This window comes from Pagrus pagrus, assembly GCF_965226575.1.
Source record: "Pagrus pagrus genome assembly, chromosome: 3".
Taxonomy (NCBI): Eukaryota; Metazoa; Chordata; class Actinopteri; order Spariformes; family Sparidae; genus Pagrus; species Pagrus pagrus.
Window position 1 is genome coordinate 7393930 of NC_140187.1, and position 19043 is coordinate 7412972.

The 19043-nt window shown below is 42.9% G+C and overlaps 2 protein-coding genes across 3 annotated transcripts; one reads left to right on the forward strand and one right to left on the reverse strand.

Annotated features, from left to right (window-relative positions):
* Nucleotides 1-45: 45 nt before the first annotated feature.
* On the reverse strand, nt 46-8487 carry aadacl4 (arylacetamide deacetylase-like 4; the record flags this gene model as incomplete). 2 transcript variants are annotated; one of them, XM_084346828.1, is made up of 5 exons in its annotated part: nt 46-866; nt 976-1039; nt 2416-2641; nt 3062-3186; nt 8459-8487. In XM_084346828.1, 4 exons carry the CDS (start codon nt 3143-3145, stop codon nt 83-85), a joined length of 1158 nt encoding a protein of 385 aa, XP_084202954.1. In that variant the 3' UTR covers nt 46-82. The 2 variants fall into 2 exon arrangements, with proteins under 2 accessions (XP_084202954.1, XP_084202953.1); XM_084346827.1 differs by lacking the exon at nt 8459-8487 and having other exon boundaries at nt 3062-3238.
* On the forward strand, nt 8394-18689 carry dhrs3b (dehydrogenase/reductase (SDR family) member 3b). Its single transcript, XM_084346842.1, has 6 exons — nt 8394-9148; nt 14627-14770; nt 15089-15208; nt 15667-15905; nt 17009-17134; nt 17248-18689. Exons 1-6 carry the CDS (start codon nt 8954-8956, stop codon nt 17330-17332), a joined length of 909 nt encoding a protein of 302 aa, XP_084202968.1. The 5' UTR covers nt 8394-8953; the 3' UTR covers nt 17333-18689.
* Nucleotides 18690-19043: the final 354 nt, after the last annotated feature.

The following is a 19043-nucleotide window of genomic DNA, read 5'->3' on the forward strand; positions in this document are numbered from 1 at the left end:
ACCACTGGAGGCCAGTTTTGTTTATTAAAATATAAAACAAGATGGAAGGTAGAAGTACATCACATGATCCTATTTATGATCTTTACAGTGTTTCCACATAGTCAACAACACGATCGACAACCTGCACTGCAGAGGGAAAGCTGAGCCGGCCCTGGTTAAAGAAGTTAATCATGCCGTGAAATCCTTCTTTCACGTGTTGCCAGGTGACGTCCTTGTCCAAGTCGAGCAGCCGCTTCCTGTAAAGAATCCCATCATCCCTCAGGACGTCATACTCACAGGTGAGGATGAAGGTGGGCGGGGTTTTCTGAATGACGGCGTCGTCCGCCAGTAAAGGTGAGACCTCGTGTTCTAAACCAGCTTTGATTGCGTGATACACTTCCCCGTCATAGTCTGGGGTCGGTTGCTCACGGACGCCCCGTTCAAGGCACTCAGGTGGTAGGTTGGAAGGGGAGAGCCACTCCTTAAAGCATGGCCTGAGCTCAGTGGGGACGTGAATGCCTTCCAACACGTCCTGGCACACGGACATGTCCCCATTGATGTACTGTAGGAAATAGAACGCCATCCGGCCACGAAACAATATGGGCACAGCATGATTCTGCTGGTATGAGGGCAGGTTGAAATCTGCCATCTGCAGGGCTGGGTAAATGAGGACCTGAGCGCAGGGGGACGGCAGATGTCTGTCCTCTCTCCTCGCCAGCCTTTGGCACAGCGCTGCTGCCAGGTTAGCCCCAGTGCTGTCTCCTCCGACTGCCACTCTGCGTGGGTCCACGCTGAACTCTGCCTCAGCCACAGACAGGAAGTGACACGTCGCTGTCTCGCAGTCGTCCAGCTGGACAGGGTACCTGTGCTCAGGGGCTAATCGGTACCTAAGAGAGGTGAGAGGGACGACGCAGGACAATATGTTGGATTCTGGCTTTTTGCTAGTTGGAATAAGTTTTTGGATATTAACGTGCTTTGTGGTAAAAGTTTAAGTACCCAACAGAAACCACAGTGGTGCCCGACTCTTTGGCGATGTGCCGACAGACTTCATCAACAGAATCTGTTCAGGATTAGCAGAACATCACAGGTAGCAAGATGTGTTATGATCTTTGAAAAGTAGCACACAAGCACTGCAGAGAAAACATGACATTTTGTTGGTTCTCTCTACCTACATTGTTCTTTTAGATATCCAGGCCGCATTTTTTTTTTTTTTTTTTTTTTAAAGAAATTACTTTACATCCCTGCTTGTGACCATCTGAGCCTTTCATACACAATCATGATACTATCACCTGTTACCAATGAACCTGTTAAATAAGGTGTTTTTGGGGCGTTCCACACAGTCACAGTCTTTCGTTGCCTTTGTCCCAACTTTTTTTGAAACACGTTGGTGGCATCAAATTCAGAAAAGGCATATATTTACAAAATCAATGAATTTGATGAAACATCTAATGTCTTTGTACTGTTTTCAATAGAGTATATGCTGTTTTATTTCTGTTTGTGTTGTTTACCCATAGATGGAAAGTACTGTATTTGCGTGATAGCTGCAGCCGAGCAAATGGGATTGTTGTTTGTGTCGCCATGCTGCACAGGTGTGACAATTCTACCCCCAGGGGGCGCTACAGTAACAATATAAGATGATACTTCTCCAATTCTGTTGCCCTTAAAAAGATGAAACTTGGTACACAATGTAGCATGTTCAAGACATATCAAAGCCATATTGTGGCAATTAATAAAATGATGCCATTACTCTTTGGTGCATGATTCAATTAGCACAAAGTTGGCCAACACTGCTGTGAAATGTGATGTCAGTGACCTTTGTGTTTGAGTTTTGTGATGAATTTACCACTTACAGGACTTTGATTATTGCATACTCACTGCAAGCAACAGCAGCGGTTGCAGCCATCACAGTGTTTTATACTTGTTGCTCAGGTAGTTAGTTAGTTACTGGTTACTTTGCAGATACTTGACATTCAAAAATATGAGGATCTTTAAAAATGTGATGAATCGTTAAAGATCAAACCGCCCAACAATTTATAAGAGAACTAGAAAAAAAAACAGAAATGTCTGAAGCTGCACTCTCAAACCATCTTTTTTCCCTTTTTCAAAAATATATTAAAACATCAAAAATTTTGAAGCTCACTCCTTGAGCCAGCTGTGAAATGAAGCGTAGACTGCTCCACCACCAAGATTCAAACAGAGGAGAGAAACTTCATGTTACCCACAAACTGATTAACAGACGACCCTTACTCTACACAAAGTCATTCATGTTTCTGATGCCATTAAAAGTTTGTCTGCAGCACTTGAGTTAAACTCAACAATGCATCTGAATATATCTCTTATTTATAAAGTCAGTATTTAATCCATTCTTGCTTGTCATTGAGTATTTCTTACAGTATTGCATTTCCACTACATTACTTCAGTAAATTATCCGTGTACCTATACTGCCCGACACCCATCCTCCTCCATGGAAATACACCAGTGCCCTTCTCAAGCCGTCACACACAGCGGTAGGTTCATAGACTCGCACTGGCACCTCTGAAAATGTCAGGTCCTTCACTCGCAGGCCCGCAGGAACTGGATTTAAGTGAGTCAGGAAACAGGCCACAAACCACCGACTGAAGCTGACCTGTTGACAAACACCCAGACTCTGTAGGATCCGGCCCTTGTAGGAGAGGAAGCACACAGTTACCACAAGTAGGACACAATGTTAAAAAAAAAAAAAAGTGTTCTTGAAGGGTAAAATCAAAGTGAAAGTTATTCTCTCTGAGTAACCATATTTACTATGACAACATCAAAGCAGGAGAACAGATGACCTTGCTTTCGTTGCACCTTTGTTAGACTTGATTTCTTATCTAAAATTTCTCTGATCTGAGCTTTATCAGCTGCTGGAGGACAAGGCAAGGAGAGCTGAAAAGAGTTTGTTTTTTTAATCTTGCACAAACAGAGGTCTTTTCCTTTTACACTAGGGAATATGTTCTTTTAATGATAATAAAAAAAAATAATAATTACAACAGATACAATTACACACGGAAAACATAAAATAATAAGCTCGAACAACTCCATGGATGCAGTGGATACTCACCACAATTGCTATGCCGACGAACAAGCCATGAACCATGTGCAGTTTCCCACTATTTGCAACCCCACGAGGAATGTCTGAATTCATCAGCTCAGAGTACACAAGTCCAATTACCAGAAGGAGGAAGGCTGCAACAAGAGCAGCGAAGCCAATTATTAAAATTGCCGAGCCGATGTCCATGGTGTTGCTGGTCGGCTCTGTTAAAGGCGAGTCATTAGGAGTAAATGTTTTATCTGCCTGCTTTCAGCCTCCTGCCTCCCCTCCCACCTCCACGTGCAATGCATTCTGACCTTGGATTCACTTTATGACATGTTGGGCATGTGTGGGTGCTCAGGAAATAATACCTATATTCCTCAACATGTTTTAGTTGTCCCTTTATGAAATATCACACAAAATATTGTTTAAGATAACAGTAACCTACTGGTCAATTGGAAGAAATTTAATTGACAGTTTTGATCATTAAAAAATAATTTATTTCTTAAGAAATGCTGCTTGTTGATGAAGGCTCTCAGTCATCCAGGTCATGTTAAATCTAGGTGCTGTATCGTAGGCCACTGGACTTGCTGCTTCCAGCCTCTTTAAAGGAGCTCTGTGGAAATTCTGTCTCATGCTTGAAACCGGTTGTCAGTTTATGTTAGCGGACTCCATTTCTAAACTAGCGTTAGCGTAGAGAGGCACTGACACGAGACACTCAGAAACTTGCATGAAGTCCTTTGGACTGTCATGGAAAATCTGACCGTAGTCCTTCACAATGAAATCCACGGTCCAGCAGCATCAAACAATCGCCCACAGGCTTGTATAGACAACCGAGACAGGCAGGGAAGGTCTCATTTGTCCCAAAGTGACATGTAAATTGCTAAATATAATAATTGCTGGGATATAAATACAGGTGTCATCGATAGCAAAGGATTACAACGATTGTAATTCATGCAGACTCTTGGCTAGGTCAGAGTAGATACACAAATACTGGTTTTATTTTTATGTATAGTATTTTAACCTTGTGATTCACTGCCAGATATTTTTACTGTCTGTAGTTAACAAGAACACACTCTGTAAGAATGCTAAGTCATAAACAACACCCAGAGATCATTGGTCTTGTGGAGTAGTGTGTTTAACATGTGAAAAAAGTAGTATAAAGTCTTTAGCGGCACCAGAGGAAGCTGCGTGTAATCTGATAAATTGCCTCCAGTGACGTCACTTAGTGACTGAGTTGGCATTGTGGGTAATGTAGGCTGCAAGTTTTGGAAACAAAGAAGAATGTGTGGAGTAGAAAAGGCGATAGTTCTGGTTCTGCAGTACCGATTTTGATCATTTATTTTAAACTGTCCATAATGAGTCCAACAGTGTCATAGGAGTACAACGCTGGACAAGCGGACTGCTTTTCAAAAACCTGGTGCCTACATTACCCAAAATGCAACTTGGTCACTGAGTGACACCACTGGAGGCAGTTTATCAGATTCCATGCAGCTTCCTCTGGAGCCACAAGAGCTTTTCAACAATTTTTTCATATATCAGGCAGTAATACTCCAGAAGACCTGTAAACACACTTACATGAGGAATATTGGTTAGTTACCATTTAAACAAACCCTCTGATATGAGGTGTGTGTCACTTGCATTTTAATATATTTATATTCTTTATTGTCGGTGATGTTGTGAAGCATTGTGTTGTTAAATGTTTGTCTTTGAATGGAATTGTTGTGTTTTTTGCTATGAACAAAAAAAATAATTTCCAAAATGATAACAGATGAAAGTAACTAACTAGGCAGATTAATTGATAATAAAAATACTAATTATTTGCATCCCTCATTAACAGATGAATGTTTTAATTAAGCATACATTTTCACAGTACCCGTTACGTTGCCTTACAATCCCGAACAATACCGTCTCTGACGTTCCTGATGTTTTTCCTGCTCTCTTTCATGCCCCTGGTACTGAGGGACGCTCTGCTTCTTCCAGCTGCACTCAGCACACACCAGCATTTTGACTGTCTGGTGTCTGCGAGGGAAGAAAATGTTCAGAGATGCTCCCCGGTGGCTGCCTACATGAGAAACTCTCTTATCTGAACTTTCTCTGCCGATCTGTAGATGGCAGTGATAGCATGAGTATAAATAAACAGGGCCTGCTGAAATATACACTATTTACATTTTTGCATTCTGCGTGCAGCCGGAACCCATTTGCCACTCATTGTAATGCATATCTTTGGACTTCTCTCTTGTTTTGTTTTTCCTCTGTCCTCTGAGTTCAATTAAATTTCACGTCTGCAGAGAATAGTACGGCACAAGCTTCCAGTGCAACCTGACTCTGGGTTCAGTTTCTGTAAATCTCAGAAATTTCCAAAATGAAGACAGCATCTGGAGTCGTGTTGTCTTGGAGGTTTGAGCAGCCCTCGGGAGCCTCTCTGCCTTCCCTAAGTAGCTGAGCCCAGCACAAAGCAACCATTGTGAGGCTGCTCTTTAAACCCATCCCAGTTGCTGAAAAAGCCCTGCATTCAGCGATACCCAGTAAAAATCACAGTGCCAGGGCCAAAAATCACAGACTGGAATCTTGTCTGAGGCCCATGAATTCATAGGATTTGTTTAGGAGGTATTCATGCAGTACTCTGTTTGTCACCATGCCGAGCTGCTGAGACTGAGCTGACCTATTTCCCAAATTGCACTGTCACACACAGAAAGATATAGTCTGCTTCAAAAACACTGTTACCACGACAAGCTGGGTTCAAACAACCGATGTGGTTTTGAACATTTGAGACCATGACCGATGTAGGACACACTGCGTAACATAAAAAAAATCATTTTCAGGAAATCCTACTGTGCTTATGCAACTCAAACAATGTTTGATGTGATTTATTATGTGAGCTTGAATCACCCAGAAGTGTCACCGACATATATTCTGAAGCTACAAATGTTGCAGTAGGTTTGTTACCGTCGGATTATTGTTGCAGGAGACAGCAGAGATCAGTAACTGGCTCAAGGGCACATCAGCATTAGGGGAAGTACGTGTCATTATGGAAGTTGAACCCAGATTGCCCCATGTAAAGGTAATTACAGTTATTCTTCAGTTTTTCACATCTATCTACTAAATCGTCTCGGTGGAATATAACTGAGTACGCTTGCTCACTTGCTGTACTTCAGTACAAATCCAGTGTACTTGTACTTCTACTTCACTACATCTCAGAAGCCAGTATTGTAGTTTTTACTCTGACGGCTTTAGTAGAGATGCACATCATGGGTTTTTTTCAGCCGATACTGATAACCGATTATACCTGCTTCTTGTGGCTGATACCAATAAGGCAACCGATAATTTGACACCCGAGGCAAAGAAAGGACTCAGATATAGTGAGCAAAGATGGATAATCTAATATTCCTGATAAAGAAATGTTGAAACCATGTTGTTTTGCTCTGAAACTGATCTCATTTTCCATGACAAATCTACCAAAGGTCTGTCTGATATTGCATAATTTAGTCCCAGTTCAAGGGTTCTTGGATACGTGGGAGTTTGTTGTTGCTACTGAGTGACATGTGAGCTCGCACAGTGCATGCACAGTCAACCACTAATCACAATCATTCCTGATGAATTTATTAAACAAAGCAGGCCCTACTTTGGTTCGTTTGATAAAATGGACTCCACTGCAAAATCACCCCAATTATTCCTGAATGATCATTTATTTCCAAATAGAGCTATTGAAGTAAACCACTAGTTTAAAATAGTATTTTGTTGTATCCTGCAGCCCTGATCCCCAGTTACTAGGACCCTTCATGTCCAGTGAAAACTATGTAACTCCAAATTTGGTGGATTAGAGACACAGTATGTGGCTCTGACGGGACAGAGACGCTACTAACGTATGATGATCTTATAGAATATGATGTTTTGCTGTAGATTAAACTGCCCAACAGTATATGAAGTGGTTCAAATTAGCTAAACCTTAAACATCTACAGCATTAAGTGATATTAATCCAAAAACATCAGATATAATAGAAACATACTGACAGGGACAATGATTACTTTTACTTTTAATGCTTTAAGTACATTTTGCGAGAGTAACCCAGTACAAATACTCCATTACTGTACTCAGGTATCTGTACATTACTATTAGTATTGAGACAACTTTTTACTTTTCCTCCCGACATTTGAACACAAATATCTGAACTTTCTACTCCTTACATTCTCAAAACAGGCTTGTTATTTTAGTTTTTTAATGCATTTGAGGGGAGTTATCGAATTTTTATAGCGCTTTATCGACCCAAACTGTCAATATTTGACGTCCTGGGAATGAGATTCAACAATCAACTATCTTTCTGGTCCATTTAGGAACAGCTGGGTCAAACCCAACCAATTCTACCTTTGAGTTTAATAGTCTTTGATTATATTAACATGACATGAGGTTCAGTTAGCTTTGCACAGAAATGGCTGGTAGAAATGTCCTTCAGAGGGATACTTTTAACTTTTATACTTTTTTTTAATACTTTTTTCTACACAGGTATCTGTACTTCTACTTGAGTGAAGAATGTGTGTACTTTTGCCACCTCTGGGTATTACTACCTTTACTTAAGTAAAGGATCTTGACTGCTTATTTGGGGGTTAATGTGATTGTGACAACTGTCAGGACTCCCAGTTGTGTGTTTGTTCAGTGATTAGCTGTTTCTTTCTGTGTTTGTTTACTTGGTTCGCTTAATTAATGAGTGGGCGGGTGTAAAGATTAATTGATTGGGGCACTCAGTCATTTTCTGAACAAATACCTCCATCTGTCACAGGTGAGGATGCTTTGGTTCTTAAAGGAGCACTGTGTAGTTTTGAGAAGAGAAAGATCTTCACTGACTGATTGTTTTAATGCCTAAACAAACTAAATAAACTGTCTTTGTTTTCATGACTGAATAAACAAACTGACCTTAAAGGACAACACAGTTTCATACTGTTTTACTTTGTTTATATGTGGCGGACCCTGCCACCTTTCTAGCCTGAAACGGTGTTCTGGGCACCTTATTTTCCTCTGAGAAAAGCTTGTTTATCAGTTATGGAAAAAATAAATATGTCTGAGTTTGCATCATTTCCTCATTAATATTATAAATATTAAAATGCTGAGTTTGAATTTCTTCTCCATAGTGCTCCTTTAATTGTGTCCTGACTTATAACTTTGACCAATGACTGCACCATTGTTCTTCAACAGGCTTCAGTTCCAGTCACTTAAATTAAGTTTCCCCAAACATGAATGGGGCGCCCACCTGGGAAGGCAATGGGGCGACCACTGGGGGGCCCCGGACCACAGATTGAGCACCACCGCTGTAGGCACATAAAGGGGGTGGGGAAGAGGCAAGTACGCAACCACTCAGGGCAGACGGGCACTGGAGCACAAATATTCATCCCCACTTAACATGTCAATCAGGATTAATGCCCCTTACAGACCTCTTCTTTAGGTTCACCCAGGTCCTCTCGCAGCCAGGGCAGAGGCGCTGATATATAAGGCAGGACAGGACAGGACAGGACAGGACGGGACGGGACAGGAGCGCAGCGGTTTCAGTAGCGCACAGCACGGAGCGTCGCCTGGACTTGTGTCTCACGTCTCTGCGTCTCCACCAGTAGTTTGACAGGCGTAATGAGCGATCACTCACACGTTTCGAGAGCGTGATGCATGTCGACTAACATGTCAGAGCTCCTTCAAGTCACACAACTCTCCTCCTGCTGCTGCTGCTGCTGCTGCCTTTTCACTCTTCCTCCGTCTGTGGATTACTCGTGCAGCAGTTTGTGAGGCTGCACATGAGCGCGTCGTTTTGCACGCGGATAAACTTGCGGGAGCTCCACGGTCGCTGTTTTTGAGGATATCGGCCGCGTCGTGCGCGTAAACTTGCAGCGTAAACACTCTCTGTTTCTGTCGGCTGCTGCCCGCGAGCACTCTGAGACATGGAGCTGAAGAGCGCGTGTCGTATGTTTCTCTTCCCGGTCCAGATGCTCTATTATTTAGTCCGAGCCAGTTTGGTTTCTCTGTTGCCGAGCAGAAGGAAGGATCTGAGCAGGGAGGTGGTATTGATCACCGGCGGGGGACGAGGCATCGGGCGACACCTGGCCAAAGAGTTCGCCAAGCAGGGGGCCAGAAAGGTAATATCATTTCACTTCGGCCAACTTGTTGCACCCACACTGCTCCCTCCTGACTTTTCAAGTTATTTTGCAAGAAACTTTATTTGGGTTCATTGTGTGTCAATAGTAGTTGGTCACGCACACACACACACACACGCCTCCCCTCCTCCTCCACCTCCCGGTAGCAGGGTCAGTCATGTCCACCCTGCCCCATGTGTATTGTTGTTACTGTTCTATGGAAGCAGGGATCATAACCTCTAAGTAGCCTCGTTGGGCCAGCGAGACCGGAGACATTGCCCTCAATTTTGGTTCGTGTATTGCACAAGAGCTCGGGTCAACCAGGGGCCAGGACTGGGGAGCCTTTATGGCTGATTGATGTGATTATAAGTGCTGCATTGGGCTGACACTCATTCTGCTGAGGTCTGGGGTGATTGTGGTTCTGACTGACGTGTCCAGAAAGTGTTTTATCCAAAGATTAAGGCATTGACTCCATGTGCCTCTATGCATGTGTGTGTGTGTGTGTGTGTGTGTGTGTGTGTGTGTGTGTGTGCACAGCCTCACTGCTTCAAAGACATTCACACAATAACACTCCTGCTCTGAGCTTATTATAGTTTTAATAGTTTTTGCCCTCTTTGCTCTGTTGTAAAAATCTGCCGACATATCGCAGCACAACAAAAGGCTCCATGATGCCTTTAATAAGAGCCAGATTAGGTTTTGTTTTCAGGACATGAGATGCCTTTTATGGAGTTTAATGAAAAGTAAATGAACCCAACAAACACAGTGAGGGAGGAACAGATCACAGTATCTTGGATTGGATTCTGACCCATTAGAGTTAGAAGTATTATGACTAGTTACAAGTTATGATTCATTGTTTTCCCAGCTGAATGTTAAGGTGACTCTTGCTTGTTATTATCAACAGCAGAGTTTAATTACATTCAGATTGCAAGAAGTGCAATATCCAACTCGCAGAAGTGCAGATCTTGGGTTAAGGTTAGTAGTGTAATGCTGCTGAGATGACCCGGCCTCCAAATCTTGTTCTCCAGGTTAAGAAAACATGAATTTAGTGAACTTCTGATCCCAAATAGTCATTCCCATTAATCGGGTGACTCAGACCGCAATCGCAATATCTGTCAAAATAATCGCAATACGATTTGTGGACCGTATCGTGCAGCCCTTATAACGACTCGTCATTATGTTTCCCAGCCGAATGTTAAGTTAGATTTTGCATGATGTCATCCATCAGGGTTCGGTTATGCTCCGAATCAGAGGGCTGTGATGTCATCACAAAACGATCAGAGATGCATCTTAATTAAGGCGGCACAATTAAGTGAAACCTAATCGAAATGGGGAACCTACTGTACAAAGCCTTGTAAAGCTGTGAGGAAACGTGTTTGTTTGGTACAGACTTTAACAAATGTCACAACTTCATGATCTTAACAGTTTTTCAGTGAAATTCAGTTTTTCAATTCTTGGCATCGGCCCCAAAAATCTATGCTCAGTCAGGCTCTACTCACTAATCATGACTCATAATCACAATATCTGTCAAAATAACTGCGATTTGATGTTTTTTTTCTTTACGGTGTCCTGCAGCTCTAATCTTTATGCGTTAAGGGGGCAATTTGTAAGAATTAAGTTGAAAACATTCAAAAATGAATATATAGCAGTTTTGACTTTATGGTGTCTTTGTATTGTGTTACAGAGATATCTCCTGAAGTTAGCATGCTAACCAGCTAGCCCCGTCCCATCCTGGTCCCAGGCTCCTGTGCTAGCAGTGTAAACACTAACGCTCCCCTGGTCCCCAAGCTCACAGTCCAAGCTGCTAATTGCACGGCCAACTGAGCTAACTCGGCTAAGTACCTAGTGTAAGCTACAGTTAGCAGCAGTTAGCGGTCACACAGGTGATATGCTGCCCTCCATTTGTTTTGAGTATATATCTGACAGGTGGCAGGTAGATTTCTTAGTTTACATGATTCGTTTTTTCTCGCTCAGTGACTAATTTTAAAACATAAAGGAATCTCAGTCATCCATATTTTTTTTTTTTAAAACAGATTAATTTACTTCCATTTTCTTTGCTCATGCTCAGCTACCTCACCAGAGTGCAAGAAGTAGCCTCGTTAAACACGACGCACATGTTTACATCTGTTGCTTTTCACCATCCACTGTAAGAAACATGCAGCCTGGTCTTATAAATATATTTTCTGCATGGAGACATAATCTTTCAACATCTTGAAACATGTGTGTGAGGCGATCCAGAAGTTACCGGATTACACGGCTGAGCTGGAATAAATCGTTGGATATCATGTTTGCAAACTCTGAAATTGCAAATCAATATTTGTCCCTGGAACTAATCCAGTCCTGCCAGTATCAGAGAATCACCCAACCCATCAAAACCTGTGCACCCTCCAGTCTCCCCCCTCACCCTCACCATCCCTCACCCCCCTAACAAGGAGCTGTCACTCGGGCCTGAAATGCTCGAGTGGCTACACACACAGTACCTCAGCCCTGCAGGTCGGGCTCTGTTCCCATCATCACTTCCAGCTACACTTTGTCTTCCAATCCAGCGGGTGAACATTCCACAGCTGAGTGCCTGATGAGCTGCCGGTGTCCCTTCAGCAGGGATGTGTTAACACAGAGCAGCGCTATTTTTGATCACCTCAGATGGGAGTCGTCATTACACGGGGATGGGAATGGTGGTAATTTCCCTGGTAGAAAAGCGATGAGCAGCCCAGCTGAATGCTGCGGGTCGTAATTATCAGCACTTGTGTGACAGCGGCTCATCTCGCATGCTCTCTCAAGGCGCAATTTTAGCAGCTAGAAAATATTGCTGAAAGCTTGATGAAACACTAACTGCTCGCCCTCTGTCTTTCAATGCGTCTCCTTGGGGGAACGAGCAAGAAGAAACCAGCGGGTTTTTAAAAGCTTTACTCTGCAGCTGCACAACAAAGGATGTCACCACGCTTTTCAGCACCCCATTGTTGGGTATTATCAAGGTGTGAAGGCTTTGAAAACAACACCTGTGGTAATGTGTATGACAATTACTCCCTGCCTAAAGAGATGCTAAAAGGGAATAGGACGGTAATTATGAATAGGGCTAACCTCCACGAACTCGCGCTCACCCCAGTTTGAGCCCCTTTGTGATTGGCAGCCGGAATTTCCTTTCCCCTCTCCTCGGCTTTGGTGTTTTCACGGTGTGAGGAAGACTAACTACAGCGCTGATGAAAGAATCCGGCGAGATGGAGAGCCGAGGACTCAGGAGGGGAGCCAGGTCTTCTTGTGTGCTGTTAGGGGGGAACCGTTGCAGAACGAAGCCCTGAAACAATAAAACCAGACCAAAGCATTTTTCGAAAACGGCATCCAAGTTCAGAGCGCTGCAAGAGGTCTTTCAGAACAACTCCAGTAAATAGCTGACAACTTAAAACAGCATAATTCTTCAAAGCTCCTTTTTTTTTTTTCCTAAGTATTTTTCACCATGACAACAACTCCAGGAGAAAGTGATCGCAGAAAACATGGATTTCATGTGGTTGTTAACATTACATAAAGAGATCAGTGCACGGAGGATGAACCAAACCGAGGCACTGACAACAGGTTTATGTCAGTGTGTGTGTGTGTGTGTGTGTGTGTGTGTGTGTGTTGTGCTGGAGGCGGGAAGCACACCGCTCCCAGCTGGGTATTGCCCTGCAGCTGACCTTGCTGTCTCCGCAGTAATTAGACAGCGGCAGGCGACTGCCTCCTGAACTCCTGCTGCCCCCTCTGTGTGCCGCCTCTCTGCTGGCCCATACAATGGGTGTGAAAAGGAGGGTTCATACCCACCCATACATTCAGACCTGAGAGATAGAGTATCACTGTAATTCAGCTGGAGCTACCGGGGACACGGAGACGGACACCACAGCCGGTATTGAGTGGCATCTCCGATCCCTCTCAAGGTCTCGTGTCGAGGCTTCGGCGACATTAATTTGTTGATCGGACGGCTTTTACTTCCAGCATGTGTTGAAGTCTTGTTAGGCACGCCTGGTTAGAAACAATCACTGGTGTATCACTGATAGCAAAGGCGGCTTGTGCAAGGTCAATTAAAAACTGTTTTCTTACTGTTTCTATCCAGATAGCAATTTGGCCGGTGCTTGTTTGTTCTGAGGGTCCTGTGTGTTGTGACGGGTGATAAACCTAATGAATTAAATAACATTTTAACAGGAGAGCACAGTTTGAGTGCTGACTTTTAATGAGAGCTGTCAGCTTTGTTTGTAAGGCTCAAATCCTATTAAAAGCTTTCAGTTATTTATCAAGACCTGTCTGCCTTCGCTGATTACTCAAACGGGCTTGCAAATGAAGCAAACAAAAAAAAAGCCCAATCAAAAAGCAACTCAAACAAGGGCCGTTCACAGAGGGAGCCAAACCCCTTATTGCTTCTGATCTGATAAAGAAATAAAGAACACATTCCAGACTGTAATCTTTGATGTCTCTGGAGCTTTACCCTGTCAGTGTTTCTGTGTTTGACTCGCTTACTATCAGACAGCTATTGACACACGAGCGCAACATTAAAAGCAATCGCAGCGCGGTAATTTGATGATTTCTAAGAGCCCTGTCTGCGCAAATTAACGCACTGTCAGTGCCAGTGTGTTATGTTTGGCTCCAGATAAATGCTGGGTAAATTTGAAGAGGTTGGCGCTTTCTGAAAGTGTCCTGTTACCGCAGGAGGACAGGTTCAATACGTGCAAAAGATGACGTGTGATCATCTGTAGCAATGGGAAGCCACACACACACTCTCTTGTGCGTGTGTGTGTGTGTGTGTGTGTGTGTGTATGGTACACACACGCAGCCTTGTCTGTCGCTCACATACACAAGATCACTTTCCAGTAGACTTTTTGCTCAAATATTAACCTTGGTCACGGGCGACCGGCCAAATCCCACACTGGCGTCCTCAGCACTTCACACACGCACTGTTTTCAGACTCCCTGACCAGAAATGACGGGGCTCATCTGCCCAACAGGCCGTGTAATCTCTTTGAGAATTTGTGTTTGAGAGATGAGGAGGGCTCACCCCCTGATTTCATTACCTTTCCCTGACCCCGAAGACTGACAGATCTAATTGCCCAATCACTAGTCCCCCACCTCCATCCAACCCCATGTTCCCTGCTCAAATGACCGGCCTTCATTTAGTCTCCGGGTGGATGAAGAGACAGTTCATTCACACAGCAGCCCCCGAGCCTTTAATCTTGCTCGAAAACTATTTGTTGGAGTGAAAATGGCCTCTCTGTTCTCTGAATGAAAAGAACATCGCTGCCCAAAGATCCCCACAGTTACAGCAGGTCTCGCTGCCAGAAAATATTGCGCAAAACCGACGTAATGTTGTGTTGATGACTGACTGTGAAAACAACCCCTTTTGTTCCATTTATAGGCTACAGTTCACTTGCTTCTGATCTCGGCACAGTTTCGGTGCGTGCAGAACATTTCCCTATTTGTCTCTAACCTTTTTGATTTTATTTATTTTTTTTTTTCTTGCTAGGTGATCCTGTGGGGCCGAACAGAGAAGTGCCTCAAAGAAACAGCTGACGAGATCTCTGTCTCAGGAACAGAGTGCCATTACTTCCTGTGTGATGTGGCCAACCGGGAGGAGGTCTACAAGCAAGCCAAGGTGGTTAGAGAAAAGGTACACCAGCTTTATATTTAGAGACGTTTCTCTTTTGCACAAAAAGGAACCGTGTTTGCACACAGTGAACCTCTTCATAAAGTATTTCTCTGCGATGCCTCTCTGTCTCCTCTCCTATGTATGCTGGCTCTGAGCCGCTGTCTCTCCCATCTGGTGTATAGATTACACTTCATCTGAAATATCTGAATAAGAGCGGGGAATATTGCTGAAAGCTCTGGTGCAGCACAACTGTGTCATCTCACGAAGGCAGACAGAAAACACACAAAGATCTCTGACAGCGTTCTCTTTTTTTCCCCTCGCTGTGCTTTTCAATCTCAGGTCGGAGATGTTACGATACTCGTGAACAATGCAGCTGTAGTCCACGGCAAGAGTCTGATGGACAGCGATGACGACGCCCTTCTGAAATCCCAACACATCAATACCATGGGACAGTTCTGGGTAAGACTTGCAGGAAATTAAAGCGGAGGGAGCTCGCATGCAGAAGAAGGGGAATTCCTCCGAGCAGATTATCCTTATCGTTTTCATATTTTGATTATAGCGTGGCAGTATTTACAGTAGGCACCCCCGGACTTGTCAATCACGACTGCTATTATGGCAGGTTAAGTAGGGTATTTCCAATTCTCCTCTCAGCCCCTGAAACATCAGAGGGGATTTGAAACTTGTGGCATTTTTATTTTGAATGGAGATCAAAAGGCTGTAATATGCAGACAGAAATGCAATTATCAACTAAATGGAAATAGAAATTTCATCTGTGGTTACACTGCGGGCCTGTTACTCTTGTCTGTTCTTCTTTTTCCCTCTGCTGAATATATTTCACCTTCTATTTGTCTGCCTCCCTCCACCCTGAATTAATTCTCCGCCTTCATTTAACCCTTTTTTTCCTCCCTCACCCCCAGACTACAAAAGCCTTCCTGCCTCGGATGCTGGAGCTGCAGCACGGCCATGTAGTGTGCATAAACTCAATCCTGTCCCAGTCTGCCATCCCTGGAGCCATAGACTACTGCACCTCCAAGGCCTCGTCGCTGGCCTTCATGGAGAGCCTGACGCTGGGCCTGCTGGACTGTCCCGGTGTCGGCTGCACCACCGTGCTTCCCTTTCACACCAACACAGAGATGTTCCAGGGCATGAGAGTCAGGTATTTATGCATATATATACATATTTTTTATTTTTAGCCAAGCTGGAGGCATAGTGAGATCCTATGAATGTACTTTCATGTTCCCCACAGGATGAACCACACAGACAGTGGGGACTTTTCCTCTTGCACCACATTGAAATGTATAGTTCAGAGAGAATATCTTAACAACTACTGGATGGATTTCTGGGAACTTTGCTATATATATCCAAGGTCCCTTGATATTCTGAATACTTATTCATCCAGCCCCACCACTTCTCACTTAATAGTAAATGTGGCTTTTTATCTACTTGTTGGATATGTTTGGTTCCCAGACAATGTCTCCGATGAACTTTAGTGATCCCTGACTTTTCCTTTTTAATGAGCTACTCCCTAGTAGACCCTAATAAAAGACGGTCACAGTGCTTGGAATCTAAAGTGAAAGTTTATGACTTTGCGCAACCGTCAGGGAGAAACTCCCCCACAGTTTCATTGTGACTATGAATATTATTGAACTACTCGGCCTTAATAAATGTAAGTAAAAGTAGTAGCATCTCAATTGACCAAAAAAGGAGTTTTCCTGGTCATTCATTCATTAAGCAGTTCATTGATTGTCGGCCCTCAGGTCCATTGCTGGAGTACCCGCTAACTGCTGTTAACTGCAGTTGCTGTAAGATAGTTAGCTCAGTTAGCCGTGCAGCTAGCAGTTTGGAATGGGAGTGTGGAGCACCAGGGGAGCGTTGCTGTTTACACCACTAGAGCAGGAGCTTTGGACTGTGATTTCTTCACATTCATAGTTTAGTTACTTTTTCAATGTTTTCAACACAAATTCTCACATATTGCACCTTTTAAATCTATAATGGTGTTCTCATACGTGTGTATCCGTAGGCTCAACCTTCCATATCGTTGTGTAATAACTTTTGGAAATGTCAGAAACATCTAGTATACAGTTCGGCAGCCAACAATTTATCTAAAATTAGCTATATTAGCATGTCAAGCTAAGTCAGGCTTTGTTGGCACCATAGTTTCAAATGATTTGTTTGGAGTAATGAAGCTTGAAAATTCATTCTTCATTTTATTAGAATGATCATTATTTAATGTGAAATCTGCCATCTTTTCTTTCGTAGGTTCCCTCAGCTCTTTCCACCTCTCAAACCTGAGGTGGTCGCTCAGAGGACTGTGGATGCAGTCAGAGCGGACAAGGCCTTCCTCTACCTGCCCTGGACTATGCATGCTCTTGTCATTCTAAAAAGGTAAAACAAAAATTAAAAATCTAATTGTAATTTGACATTTCTTGTCTTGTTTTCATCTGTGTAGTTGTTTCATGCTTAACATTCCCTCCCTTGTCTTTATGCTCTTTTTTTAGCTTCATGCCACAAGTTGCACTTGAAGAAATCCACAAGTTTACTGGGAGTTATACCTGCATGAACACGTTCAAAGGGAGGACATGAACCGGGATTGCGCACAATGTGAGCGCGGCCTCAACAACTCTGAGGTGTTATGAAGGGAATATGGACCTTAAGACATATGGAGGTGGAGGAAGCCCCATGATAGTGTGAAGACAAACACTTAGGGGACATGCAAGGTGGTTCCTTCTGCAGGTAGAAATAATTTGATAAACTGCAGGACACACCCTGGTCCCATTCGTATGTGTGTGTGTGTGTGTGTGTGTGCGCATGTGTATAGTATGGAGAACTGAATGCCATTCTCACTTTGAACAGAAGCCATGCATAGGACTGTACCAGTAGTTATTCTGGGAGTTTTTTGTGACACTTGTTTTAGTCTGTTTTTACACTTCTTCATTTTTTTTTTTATTCTCCTTTTAACGTGTCTTTGAATCAAACAAGATAATAAAATGGAGTTTTAGAGACGCGCCGTGTTTCTTTTGTGCATGATGAAAATAGAAAAAGCGAACACTTGGGAGGCACACGTTGTTTTGTGTCTGGGTTTTGACTCCCATGGCAGCGTGATAACAACTTTTGATTTATTCCAAGCATGAGATCAGTGACTGTGACAGACGATGTTGTCAAAACATAAAACACAAGCTTGGGGGGGAATGTGTATAATTGTTTGTTCTCCTGCTGTCAGAAAACGGTGCAGGGGGATGGTGTAATGCTCCATAAATATACTGAACTCAAAACAAGTCGGTCAGGACCTCCTCTTCACATGTGCACAGTAGTCTCAACCACACTGAGTGAACATGCACAGGCAGAGAGACTGTTGTATTTATTGAGCCCTGAAAGGACAGAACTCATCTGAGTGACTAAAAAGGAAAACTTCTGAAAAATAAACTTTTATTGCTCATTATAAAGATATCGATGTATCATTTGGTTTTGTTATCTTGGCTTACTTTCATAAAATCTTACAATGTCTGCCTGCTGCACGTTTGTGGTAGTAGATCATATAAATGTGACTTGCATTAGCAAAACCCCAGAGGCTAATATTCCAGGAAAAAATGGGACATTATGGAGCCTCTTTCGTTTTATTGCATATGAATCTGAGCATGCTCCAGGACTTTAGAGCAAAACAGAGGAAAAGAGCTGTATACATTCACAATAAATGAGATTTATTAGTGCCGGAGTCAGAGAATTACCTTGTGATTGAGGATATTATTTAAAAACTAGAAAATAATGTCTTGAAATGGTCAGGAGCCAAGCTTGGTAGCTGAAGATGGTCCATCCCCATGGGAAATATGCAACTGTAACGACTTCATACGAAGAGGAGAAACTGATCTGTGATTTCATCGTATATGAACTGAATCAAACCCTGGAACAGTAAAACTTATTAAAGGAATGTTTGAAATTTCAATTATTGTGCTTATTTGCTTTCTTGCCCAGAGTTGGATGAGAATATTGATATCACTTTCATGTCTGTACAAAACATATTAAACTAAAGCAACCAGCATTTGAGTTTAACTTAGCTTAGCATAAAAACTTATGAGCAGGAGGAGACAGCTCGTACGGAAGCTCTGAGGGGCAAATGAGGATTTTTTTTCCCTGGTGATCCATTTTCTAAGTCTGAATTTTTTTACTTTGTGTCACACAAAACAATTTTTGTCTTGGGAAGAAAAGAACTTGAACTTTTTTTCTCCTGAAAAAAAAATATTTTTCCCCCTAATAAAAAATAATTTGTGACCTGAATGACTTTTTTTATCGTGGAAAA

Bases quoted from the DNA above. Each gene is read 5' to 3' on its own strand.
- dhrs3b (XM_084346842.1), top strand. From the start codon at position 8,954: ATGGAGCTGAAGAGCGCGTGTCGTATGTTTCTCTTCCCGGTCCAGATG. The intron at 14,771-15,088 runs GTACACCAGCTT...TTTCAATCTCAG, and splicing joins CCAAGGTGGTTAGAGAAAAG to GTCGGAGATGTTACGATACT. The intron at 15,209-15,666 runs GTAAGACTTGCA...CCTCACCCCCAG, and splicing joins ATACCATGGGACAGTTCTGG to ACTACAAAAGCCTTCCTGCC.